Here is a 12,077-nt window from a genome sequence, read left to right as displayed (position 1 = left end):
TTAGTCCTTGCTCCCTCCACATAGCCCATTCAGGCATGTGAAAAACTTTAGCACAGAACTATTGTACCTGTTTGCTTAAAGTTTAATCACTCCTTCCTTTTTCTTCTAGGATTTTCAATACAACCCAGGCAAGTAGGATTCTTTCAACTCTTTTTTCAGGCTCGCTACAACTGCCAGTAGTTAAATTAAAACAAAACCAACCAACCAGTCCACATTTGGATCATGTAGTATGCTATGCTAGGATGTGCATGGATAGTATGCAATAGATATAATGAAGTCCCACAGTATGCACATATTCCCAGTTTACATAGCCACTCTTCAGTATTAGATTCTTTGCAGCTGCAAGGCACCTCACCCTTACACACTGCCCGTCTCCCTCTTTCTGTTACCACCTAACACCCAGTCATCATACCTAACAACTTAATAGCATTTATATCCATTGCCTAACACTCTCAAGGACCTTGAGGTAGATGCTATTAGTCCCATTTTACAGACAGGGAAAGTGAGGCAGTAGCATTAATGGCTTGTCCAAAACAGCAACAAGGGAGCCAGAATTAGAATTTGAAGAGTTTCCATGTCAGTCTTGGGGGTGTGTGGTTTGGTTGTATTCCAAGTACCAAAATCATGGCAACAGGAAGCCATGCTCTAGAATAAGTGTTCTTTATTATTGTTATTATTTCTACAGACTCCAACTCCAATATGCCAGCAGCAGTTTTTGCTTTATACCAAGAAATGAGAGATTCCAGATGAAACACAGGATTATGAAATGGTGGTAGAGAATAAGACAAAAAAAACACAAAAAAACCCCCCACAAACCGCTGATCAATTCTCTTTAATACTAGGAAAGCCAAAAAGACACTCTTCAGACCAAAAAGTATAAAAAAAAAAAGAAAAAAGAACAAGACTTAATTTGGAGATGCTTTAAGTGACATTATGTTGGTTTTATTTCAGATTTCACAAAAGAAATATGTTATAAAACTAAAACCAGTTAACCCAGCCACTATCAACAGAGGGTGGTATAAGCAAAAGACACGAGGCCAGAACCTCTAGTGAAGAGCCCATTCCTGTCACTGGAATGCTCCTGTACTAAACAGGATACTTCACTGGGGGATGAAGATGGAGAGAACTGGGGTTTTACAGCAGTTCTGAGAGGCACAATAGCTCCTCCTATTTGGTGTTTTGCTATCCAAACCTCCTCTGTATCATAAGTGTAGCAAGGATTTACTGATTTTGGAAAGGACAGATCCAGCATAGCAAAGGCAAGAAATTTTTAATTAAATTTTATGGAAGTTTCCTTTAAAAAGGTACTATATCTTACCAAACTGATTACTTAGCTAACTTATGTGGTATCTCCAGTCTCATTACTGAGAGGAAAATGACTACACAAGGCTTAAGCAAGCCCTGGGCTAAATAAAACAGGGGCTTTGGGCAGATGCTTGTATGTTTTGCCTGAGCTTTGGCTATGGGAGAGCAAGGGTAGGAGGATTTGTTCAGTTACTGTTGCAGAATTCTGTTTCCCACCCTGTTCCAAACATCTGGGTGGGTGGTGAGACTGGAGGTGGGAGGGAATAAGGTAAAGCAATAGGTCTTAATGCTTTACAAAGGCTCTGATACAGCAGAGCACAGAACCTTGCACAAATATAAACAAGTACCTGCCTAGGGACAGCTTTGCCTGTTTTTATCATGCCCAAATTAAGGCTGTTCAATACACAGTGGCATCTGTCAAGCCATTCCCCCACACCCCCCCTCTCCTCAAAGGAGTAGATGATGGCAAGAACCCTCCCTCCTACCTTTGCTTTTCTGAACAGGGCAGGGCAGTGGGAGAAAGAGGAAAAGGAAAAAAAAAAACAACAAAACAACCAAAAGAAACCAGACTCTTCCAAAGATGCACTTTGGTTTAAGAAATGGGCAACTTCCCCTTGTAGAATAAACCTTCCCCTCCAAAAAGGGATGTTTCTTTTCTCCTATAACCCACGATAAATTAAAACCAAGTAAGTCGTCTCTGGTTTGACACAATAAATACTTAGAATATATCAAATTAAAAAAATATAGTTACAAAAGCCTCAATGGAATCCTCTTTCTGACCTAACTACAGACAGATTCTTCACAGACAACAGGTATCTCCGAAATCAGCTGCAGCTCCCCTCCCTGCTCACTGGGCTTGGTCAACAAGTGTTATCACATACCCTTTGGAATACTGTTAAGACAAAACAATATAGAGAACAAGAAATCTACTCCTAAATTTGTTTTTCATACTGCCAAGGGTGTAGGAAGCAACTGTTGGTGGGGAACCCTCATAGCTGTGCACAGTGACAGAGTCACGTAACTAGAGTAACATGGACAGGGATACTAAGGGAAAACAAAGCATAGGAAAGGAAGGAAGAGAGAGAACCCATAAAAGTTGGGAAAGGAAAAGATGAGCAAGAAAGAGACCAATCAAGTTCAGCTGGACTTCCCAAGTTCTGGCAGCAGAGCAGATGAGATGTTGAACAGGAAGAGTTCCTTGGGGTCTGTCATAACAAGGAATGTTGTTGGCATTTTCTTCACCATTGACAGTAAGTAAGCAGAAATTAACCCTCTCTGACACTGACACGTGGCTCTGCCAGTGAGCTGTGGATGATCCCAATAATTGATTCAACACCATCTCCCTCCAATAAGGTGCGGTGATCCCCTTCAATAATATGGACAGATACTTTCCCATCGCATACCTGCACAGATAGGAAAAAGAAAAACTTTACATTCACAATTGACAGCCAGCTGGTCATGTAGCTGTTTTGGGTTTGTCAGTCTAAGTTACTCATAGGTTACACCACTCCATCAAACTCAGTTGAAAACAGCACCAGTTTTACTCTGACACATTTTCATAGATCAGCTGCAGGGCATTGATTGGAAACTGTTTTAAAGCATGATAATTTGGCAGCTTGGCAGGTGATCCACTCAAATATAAGCTAGACAAGAAGCCAACCAACCCAATACTAACAGAATAATTTACCTACAATATCAAAGAATGACTGATAAAGTAGCTACTTCCAAGCCCTTAAGAAAACCAAATAACCCTCCTGTTCACCTAATCCTTCTCCCACCACCATGAATCCTCCTTTAAGTTCATTATGTAACTTTAATAACATAAAAGTTGCATTCATTATTGAATCCAAGGTAAGTTAGAAGTCTGAAGGGATAGGAGATGCCAGAAACAGGAAGGTAATTCTGAAAATAATTTCCTTTTCCCTGGTATTTGTACCACAATGTAAGACACGACCCTTTTACGTGAACAAGCGCTAAAGAACAGTGACCTTATGTGGACTACAGGCCAAAAATCTAAGGATTTTTTGGCCCACAAGAAACCCACATACTAACTTCTAAGTGGTCTACAAAAGGTAACTAAGAAAAAGCTGCCTCTATTGTCAGCAGGCTGACACTTGCTCTTCAAAAGTCTGCCCTCATGCAGTGGACAAACTTTAGGGGCCTACAGTGAAAGAAGTAGACTGAAAGTTACTTCTATCAAGTTACTCTCTTTTAACATATTTATTATCTAAAGTCTATCTAAAGAGCTGCAAGAATTAGCTACAGAAAACACTTACTTATCCAATATAGAGGCTAGACCTTCTCCTGGCCCTCACTTCCCTGAGAAAATGCCTGGAACCAATCAACTATTTGCTTTGGGGGACTTTTAATTCTTGTTAGTGCATGATAGCTGCAGAATAAGTCATTGCTTTCAGGTTGGTTTCATCCCTTTTCTCTCAGTAAGCTTTAATTTTGCTCCCCCAAATATCAGGAGAACCTCAACAGTCACCAGTGGGCCTCAGACTGACCTCTGAGAGTCTGTAGTCTCCACCCAGACCTTCTTCATATTCATTGTGAGACTTTGCCCGCATCAGTGTCACATTCCCATGATACTTGGACTCTGGTATATACTTGTCAGCAGCCTTCAGTTTATGGTAAAAGGAAGCAGCGGCAAAGCTGAGTGCTTCACGATTGATGTTTGTATGAATCTGAGTTATCAGGTCTGCAGCAGCATTCACACGAGCCTCCAGATCTTTCAGGGGCAGAAGAAGCTCCAGCAGCTGGAAAATATTAACATTTTTTCGCCATTAGTCTCAATATCTGAGAATCCGTCTCCATTAAAAATCCACACCCCTCCTGTGCAATATAAAGAGATACTAAAAAAGAGAAACATTACCTTATTGTATTCAATGCCTGTAAACTGCTGAACAAAGGCACACAGTGCTTCAGTCTCCAATGCAGCCTCATTTCCTTGGGTCAGCTTGGCTCTGTAGCTCTGGAAAAAGAGAAGAATAAAATGCAAACATGAGAGGGATGTGCCTGATCTTGAATGTTAGATAAAAACCAATTACAAAACGAAGGGCTTTGAACTGGGAAAAGGAAGGGGGGGGAAGATAGACTGAAGCTCGGGGTGGAGGGGCAGATCCCTTGAGGACCGATTAGAAAGTACATCCACAGGTGGCAATTTCCAAGAGCCTAGCATCCTCTAGAAAGCACAATGAAAATGGAAAACAAGGCTTAAGCGAGGTTTCCTAGCACCCCTACACAAGAATCTTATCTTGCAGGCTCCAGGATCTTCCAGAAGACATACTAATATCATGATTTACCATAGCAAGAGCAACAGCGATATTTGTGTTCCATCTCTCTCCAGTTAATGAAGACCACCCCCCATATACTTCCACCATCCCTAAACATCCGCTGTCTACAGCTGCCTCCCAGCTCCCCTGTCAAGAAAAGTCCGTCAGCTTTTCAGATGGCTCATATCTAGAAGAGTAAGCTCCAAGAACATGGGCCCTGATGACACAGGATGGTCCCCAGACAGAAGATTTCCTTTGTATCTCTTACCTGAGTGTATGCTGCCACAAAGGAATGAGACCCATCAAAGAGGAATAGACTGTTGAGTGCGTGGGAAGCATTTTGTTGTGCTTGCAGTTGGGAGCACATTTCAAAGGCTACACAGGCACCAAAGGAATATCCAGCAATGCGGTAAGGTCCTTCGGGCTGTATCTGCTTCATACAGTCAATGTAATAGGCTGCCAGGCTCTGTATGCTGTCCAAGGGAGCAGCTAGAACATGGAACCAAGTTAGAAACAGACTCTGGTGAAAAGACACTCGCAGAGACAATTACATTTTCATGAGCTCAGAAACAAACTTGTTGGAAACATCCAGGTTATTTTGAAAGTAAGTTTCTAAATTATGGTTTGCAACTTCTATTTTGGACAAGGAATAGTAATGTTCCTGCTTTCCAAAGACAGGTAAAACACCATGCCTTGTTTTTCTCCTGCATGCAGGGACTCAATCAACATCCAATTATTCCATTTCCCCATACATAAGCTCTTCAATCTAACCTAGTACTTCCCTTGTTACCTGGGGACGTTTGGCACAACCCTATGCAGGCTATAGGTACTGATGCTTTGATCCTCCATGTTTAAGAGTCTAGAAACAAAGCTCTCTCTAAGACAACTAAAATTCAGAATGTTACATTTACAAAATCAAGATGCTGAAGAACCGAGATACCTTTTGTGCACTGGAGCCCATAGCAGGGCATATGAAGTCTGGAGGCGAGAGTGTTGAAAACTGCAATGGATCCTTCAATGGGGTGAACAAGGAAAAGAGGGCGCTCTGTGCTCTGAACGTCATTGAGACGGGTGATTGTTGGCCCTTCTGGGTTTACCAACAAGTTGTTCAAATCCAGTTTTGGAGGTTCGCCTGGGCCTGTCTTCATCAGTTGGGATGGCTTCAGCTCTTTGAAGGGAAGCACACCAGACAAACACAATTAGGTTCAGTATCGGTCTTGGTCACATAGCCATAGTCCTAAAGCAGAATCTCAGGGCTGCTCTGGATTAGCCCACTGGCTCACTAAACCACCAGGGCACAGACACAGGGATTTTCTACTGTCAGTTGCTCTGCAGCAACTGCGTATGCTTTTACCTTACAGTAAACATGACATTACATCGTTCATTCCTCAGACAGGTAAAAGGTCTCAGATTGCATCCTACATACAGTATTCATGCAAGCAGATGCTAGCCAGGCAAGAAAGCAGCTTTCACGCTCTTTCTTATACCCTGCCCCAGAACTGATGGGCCCTACCCAGTGGTCAATGCACTTCAGTAACATGTCTATCACTTGACAGACTTTCAGCTATAACCTTATTTCATGATTTGGTAGAGGCTTATGTCACTGGAGATGAAAGCAACAGATTGGGAACTTAATTGTTTGGACTCGGGTAACTGGTAGCAACCGCGATGCGGATACTATACCCTCTGCTGTCCCGGACTTGGAAGAAAGTTCACGCAGTTTGTTGATTGTAAGGAGTCGAATTTCTCTCATGGTCATAACAATGTCATAGTCTCTCTCCAGTGTCTGGCGCACCTCCACACCCATCAAGGAATCCAAGCCCAAGTCTGCCAAGGAACTCTCAGCATTCAGACTGCTTACATCACGGACACCTGAAAAAAAACAACCCCAGCACACTAACAAAAGGATGATTTCTTTTTGGCTCTAGGCCTCTCTAGCAGTCTTCCTTCTTTCTCCTAAACCCTGAATAAACTGCAGCTACAGAGAATTACCTTTCAAGATCAAAGGTCACCCCTTCTACAACCCACATCTGGTCACGTGGGAATGTAATCTTTAGAGTACACGTTAAATGTGCACAGCTTTATGACAGGGGATACATCAGTCCCAGCTAAATAGCTGTGAACGTTGTGAACTTGGCCTAGAGCTGAAGTGACAACAGTCAGCTAGTGTAATTTCACACACTGGAGACTCTAACTGAAACTGCAGTCCTAGACATAACGCAACTAATCCTCAGCTGAAACATGAGATTAAACAGCTATCAGTGTCAATGATGGTTGATTGCAACACTTCATGTATATCACACTGGAGGAGGAAGCGATTTGTCTAGTCTTCATCACCTCTTCCCCTTCAGTTTTCACACTGTTCAAGTCTCTCATGCTTTCCTTACCTCTAAGAGACCTCTCATACAACACTTGCATCTACCGTTCTTCCTCCCTTCCTCCACCATATGCTGCCCCATGTTGCCACCCTTCCCACCATTAGGCTTCTTACTAGCTTCTCCCTTTTTTGTCTTCACACACTCTCCCCTTCCAAACCAACCCTACAGCTCATACAATTTCCCAGACACTTTATATGACTTCTAAATGCCACGTCTGTTCTCCGAGGTCAGATTTGCTGTCAGTTACTGTACACAATTCCTTAACTCAGGAGACTGTCTTTAATTTTATCAGTACCTCTTTTGGTAGAAAACAAAGGATCAGTACACACTTCAGCCTACAAAAGAGGCAACTTTCAAACAAGAACAGGGAATGTAATGGTAAAAGGAGGTAGTTTCAAAACACAGGAGGACACGGCACTTCTTGTAATGCATAGTTAAGCTACAGTTACTAGATGTTCACATGGGATGACAGACAGAGCTGATAAGAGAACACACTATCAGTTAGTCACCAAGTACATAAGAGCTACTTTTTGTGGCATGGGGACATCCCAAGGTGAATGTTTGAGAGCTGGAATAGCACCCAGAAAGTTAGTCATGTATTTGCCCTACTATGTGCTGTCCCAGAATTTTGCTCTTGGGAGCTGTTCCTGTTGTCCTATTAGGACAAGAGGAAACAGCCTCAAGCTGCACCACAGGAGGTTTAGCATGGATATTACGAAAAACTTCTTCACAGAAAGGGTTATCAAACACTGGAACAGGGAAGTGGTGGAATTGCCCTCCCTGCAGGTATTTAAAAGACGGGTAGACATGGGATGCTGAGGGACATGGTTTAGTGGTGGTTTTGGCAGTGTTAGTCTAATAGTTGACCTCAGTGATCTTAAAGGTCCCTTCTAATTCCATTAATACTCCATTTGGAGAAAGGCACCAGTTCACTCTAAACAAAACCCAAAAAGCTGAAGTATGTGTGCATGTGTATGTGAACACACTAAGGGAGAAAAGCCCATACTGAAGAAACAAATTGATTATTGGAGAGAAGGAGCCGTGTAAAGGAAAAAAAATAAACAAATAGTCCCACAACACCACCCCCACCACCACAAGAATCAGGAGATGCTGAACAGAGCACCTACAGCAGCACCACTGCTTTCCAAAAGCACTGAGGTGGCAGACACTGCCCAGCAGTGCTTGTCTGAGAGCACTTACCCAGGATGTGAGCAACAGCTTCTACAAGATCCCGTTGACTGCCTCCTTCAGTTTTCACAGAAACCTTCTCTGCTAGCACAAAACTGGACATGACAGGATGAGGTTGATTCAGGAAGACATCAAGCACCTCCAGGCATGAGCCTATTTGCTGGGGAATGGTTCCCCCAACCACAACATCTTTGTTTCCCATGGTCTTCAGAAGGATACCCACATCACCGATGGCTCCCCATTGGATTGCCAGGCCTGGAGGAGAAATCAGAAGACAGAGCACACTAGAAAACTAACTAAAGCACATGGCAGCAACAAAAGGGAGTTTGAAAACAGATAAGCAAAGGCCTGCATCTCCTTTGTACTGTTAAGTAGTCAGTGTTCATTCACATTTGAATGACTCAGGGTAACAGCTGGGAGAGGAAACAGCCTTCAGCATTCATTATCGTTCCAGACAAGTGCGCAAGTTTCTGTTGAGCTGGTTCCCCTCTGGATGTTTGGTGCGATAGATTATTCTGTGCAATGAGTAAAGTCATCTTACCTGGCAGTCCATCATGATGTCGCTGCTCACAGATGCGCTCCATGGTAGAATTGGCAAAGCCATAATTACTTTGCCCAGCATTTCCTCTTCCACAGCTTACAGAGGAGAACACAACAAAATAGTCCAGGTCTGGACACTTCTTACGAGTCACCCTTGGAGCAGAGCAGAAGAGAGAAACCTCATCAGAAAAACCTGCTAACTACATGTTACTGTGGAAGGCCTGTACGAGACTGACACGATTAAGTTTGATCAACTTTGTGACCACAAAAGCGGTTCATATTTGTTCCTTCTACAGACACTTACCAATCCAAATGAAGGGTGCCTGAATACTTAGGCTTGTTGACCTCCCAGAATAATTCTGGGGTCTGATTTTCAATCATGCCATCTCTAAGGACCTGGGCGGGGGGAGGGGAGGGGAAAGAGAAAAAAAAACAGTTTCTTTATTTAAAGCTGCCCCATGGTTTGAGATATGAAAGGATACCAGTACACAATGCATTTTTGTAACTTTACAGTACAGACACATCCCGAATGTCCTGAAATATGACAAGGACCATATGGCTTTTGGTAAGTCAGCTTTTTTTCAGTACTGCCACTGCAGCCTTCAACTGGCAAGTTCTGTATAGGACTTTTCTTGTCCCCAGGGGTCTTGGGCAACATTCATCTTACCCCAGAACTGAGCTCACTGGCCAAATTCTGTTGCTTCCCAGGTCAAGGGACCAGACCCATAAGGCTTTAGTCAACAGGTAAGGCCAAAGCAAAGTGTCCTTCGAAACACAGAAAGGCAATCTAAAACTGACTGCCCTCAGTAAAAAAGCCACTTGAATGGCTGCTGTCTCTTACAAGTCCTAAGCATGTTTGTCACTTACCACAGCCAAGTTAAAGATGCCTCCAACTGGGCCAAGCTGCAAAGCTTCTTCTATCAATAGCTGTGTGCCTTCTAGTGTTCCAATATCACTGGTAGATACCAACACTTGGATTCCCAGCGCCTTCCACTCTCTAACACGTTTAGCCTGGTAGCCTACAAAAAAATAAAGGTGAACAGTGCCTGGGATGAAGCATTCAAACCGTAAGGCTTTGGTTAACCTGCTCCTTATGCTTTTCTGATGAGATAAGGACTGAATAGGGACTGATTCAGCTTCAATTTTTTCCTAATTTTCCTGTTGTATAGTAAATAGAAATCACTTGAATTTCTGAAATATTCTAAATAGATCAAAGTGCACAACAGAGTTGGGAGAACATAAAGGGGCAGCGTGAAGAAAGAGTACAACAGTGAAGGGAAATTAACACGAATTTGGGTACTGAGACAGGAAAGAATGGCTGGATTAGAGCAAGGCAACAGATTATAGTAGCACAACCAGAACTTGAGAAGTATTTCATCTATGTGTTTGCACAAGTGGTACAATTGCAAACTTGCCAATAGAAAGAAGAAATCTATAGAGAGAGAGAGTTTTGTTATGGCTGAATTTGTATGAGGAAACACTGAAGACTACCACTTGTACGAAATCTCAATGCCACATCTGTAATCAAACTAATGGCTTAAAATTGAGTAAAAATGCTTACTGATATTATCAGATAGCAGGGCTCAACTGTAAAGATGAGCTATCTGAAGGAGCAAGAGCAAGCATCTCCACATATAGCTTGAAGGACAGAGTATCTTTAGCAAGGAGTTTAGAGGCCTTTCCTTGTGGCATGTGATCCACCATGCTACAGCCATTGGGCAAGTCAGCGAGGTGGCTGGATGCAGCCTTTGTAGGAGGGGGTAAAAGTAAAGCTGCATTAAAAATCCTGAGTAAGACATAAAATGGGTTGATAGAATTAGGAACAACAACAAAAAAAAAAGACATAGTTGGAAAAGAGGTCTAGTTAAAAGATACTTCCTCCTTTAGAATAAAGAGGACACCAGCTTGTTTGAAGTGAGAGAACAAATACACAAGAGGAAAGAAAAGGGATCAAGACATGATTATTTGCTAGTAGGACACTCAAAAATTAAGAGAAACTACAAATTAAGGGCTGTTGAAAGGCAGTCATGTTCCCTATTCCTTTACAGTTTTTGCTTACCAGTTCGTATGCCAGAACGAGATGTCAGTATAAGCTTCTGTGCTCCTCTCTCAACTAGCCACTGTGCCAACTCAAGCCCAAATCCTCCTAGCCCCCCTGTGATGATGTAAGACTTGGTAGGTGGACAGCAGGTTCGGGATATGGCAGAGATTTTAACTGGCTCAGACCTTCTTAAAAGATGTTCCTTTTCCTCTTCTTTGACCTTTCCCCCACAAAGACAAAAAAAAAAAAGTAGTTAAGATCAGATTAAGAAACGCATCCTCCAGATGATGGGAGTTAATCTTGTAGAATCAGAGTGACAGACTTGACAGTTACATACGTTACAATGTCAGCAGTAAAAACCCTAACTTTTTGCTGTCCTAGTTATACAACTTCAACTGGATCAAAATATCCAAATAAAGTCACCCACAGAAGATGACACGTGTCAGAATCAAAATCATTATCTCATTACCTTGATCATAACTTTGCCAATATGTTTTCCTTGTGCCATGAACCTGAAGGCAGCTTCTACCTCTTCTTTGCTGAAGACTGTACTCTTCAGGGGCTTTACTACACCATCTTTTATGCCTTTCACCAACAACTCTGATACTACTTCCCACTCTTGGTTTCCATCCTCAAAGATTGCATCTAGTAGGATCCCATGAAATGCTACATTCTTGAGGAAGAGAGCCATTCCTAGAAAAAGCAACTTGGTTATCACCTGATGCTGTGGACATTTCAAGACAGAGTCTATCTTCTGCTTCAGAAACATTTCTGTGTAGGTCAGCAGTATAAGACTGAGGAGTAAAGCAGTCATTAGTTGCTAAAATATACTCTCCAAATGCTGTATTAATTACGTCGTTCTCTTAAAAGCAGACCAGTTTAACAGAAACTGGACTCACAAAAATTGTGAGTCAACAGGACAAGCTATAACATGGTCAGTCTGATATTAAAAAGGACATTTTGTGTATAGTGACAGCTGAGTTAGTCACAGAGGAGCTAGAATCCCATGTACATCCTGTCCATCTCCACGGAAGTTTTCTTCTTCACAGGATGTTTTCCATGACGCTAGGTGTCACGGTTTAACCCCAGCCAGCAGCTAGGACCACGCAGCTGCTCACTCAGTTCTCACACTTTTCCCCCCAGAAGGGTAGGGCGAAGAGCGAGAAAAAGGGGGAAAAAAAAGCATCGTGAGTTGAGATAAAGGCAGTTTAATAGGATCATAACAGAAAAGGAAAAAAACCCATAATAACGATGACACAAGTCACTCTCACCACCTGGTGATTTGGTGAAATTGGCACCTTCCCAAGCAGTGATCATGAATTCCTGCCCCAAAGCCAGCCCTCATTTATA

At 42.5% G+C, this 12,077-nt stretch overlaps 1 protein-coding gene across 1 annotated transcript in view; it reads right to left on the bottom strand.

The window, feature by feature from the left end:
• Positions 1-1,846: 1,846 nt before the first annotated feature.
• Positions 1,847-12,077, bottom strand: part of FASN (fatty acid synthase) — a 38,051-nt gene continuing 27,820 nt past the window's right edge. Inside the window, exons 31-42 of the mRNA XM_009881261.1 lie at positions 11,197-11,420; positions 10,746-10,947; positions 9,554-9,705; positions 8,991-9,082; positions 8,688-8,839; positions 8,159-8,401; positions 6,264-6,452; positions 5,521-5,748; positions 4,849-5,069; positions 4,181-4,279; positions 3,813-4,064; positions 1,847-2,708 (exon numbers count right to left, since the gene is read on the bottom strand). Coding sequence (XP_009879563.1) covers positions 2,571-2,708; positions 3,813-4,064; positions 4,181-4,279; positions 4,849-5,069; positions 5,521-5,748; positions 6,264-6,452; positions 8,159-8,401; positions 8,688-8,839; positions 8,991-9,082; positions 9,554-9,705; positions 10,746-10,947; positions 11,197-11,420 — 2,192 coding nt within the window. The 3' untranslated portion in view covers positions 1,847-2,570. The remainder of the gene's footprint in view (positions 2,709-3,812; positions 4,065-4,180; positions 4,280-4,848; positions 5,070-5,520; positions 5,749-6,263; positions 6,453-8,158; positions 8,402-8,687; positions 8,840-8,990; positions 9,083-9,553; positions 9,706-10,745; positions 10,948-11,196; positions 11,421-12,077) is intronic.

Source organism: Charadrius vociferus, unplaced genomic scaffold (assembly GCF_000708025.1).
Source record: "Charadrius vociferus isolate BGI_N301 unplaced genomic scaffold, ASM70802v2 scaffold373, whole genome shotgun sequence".
In the NCBI taxonomy this organism is placed as follows: Eukaryota; Metazoa; Chordata; class Aves; order Charadriiformes; family Charadriidae; genus Charadrius; species Charadrius vociferus.
Note: the sequence above shows the minus strand (reverse complement) of the source record. Positions and strands in the feature narration are given on the sequence as shown.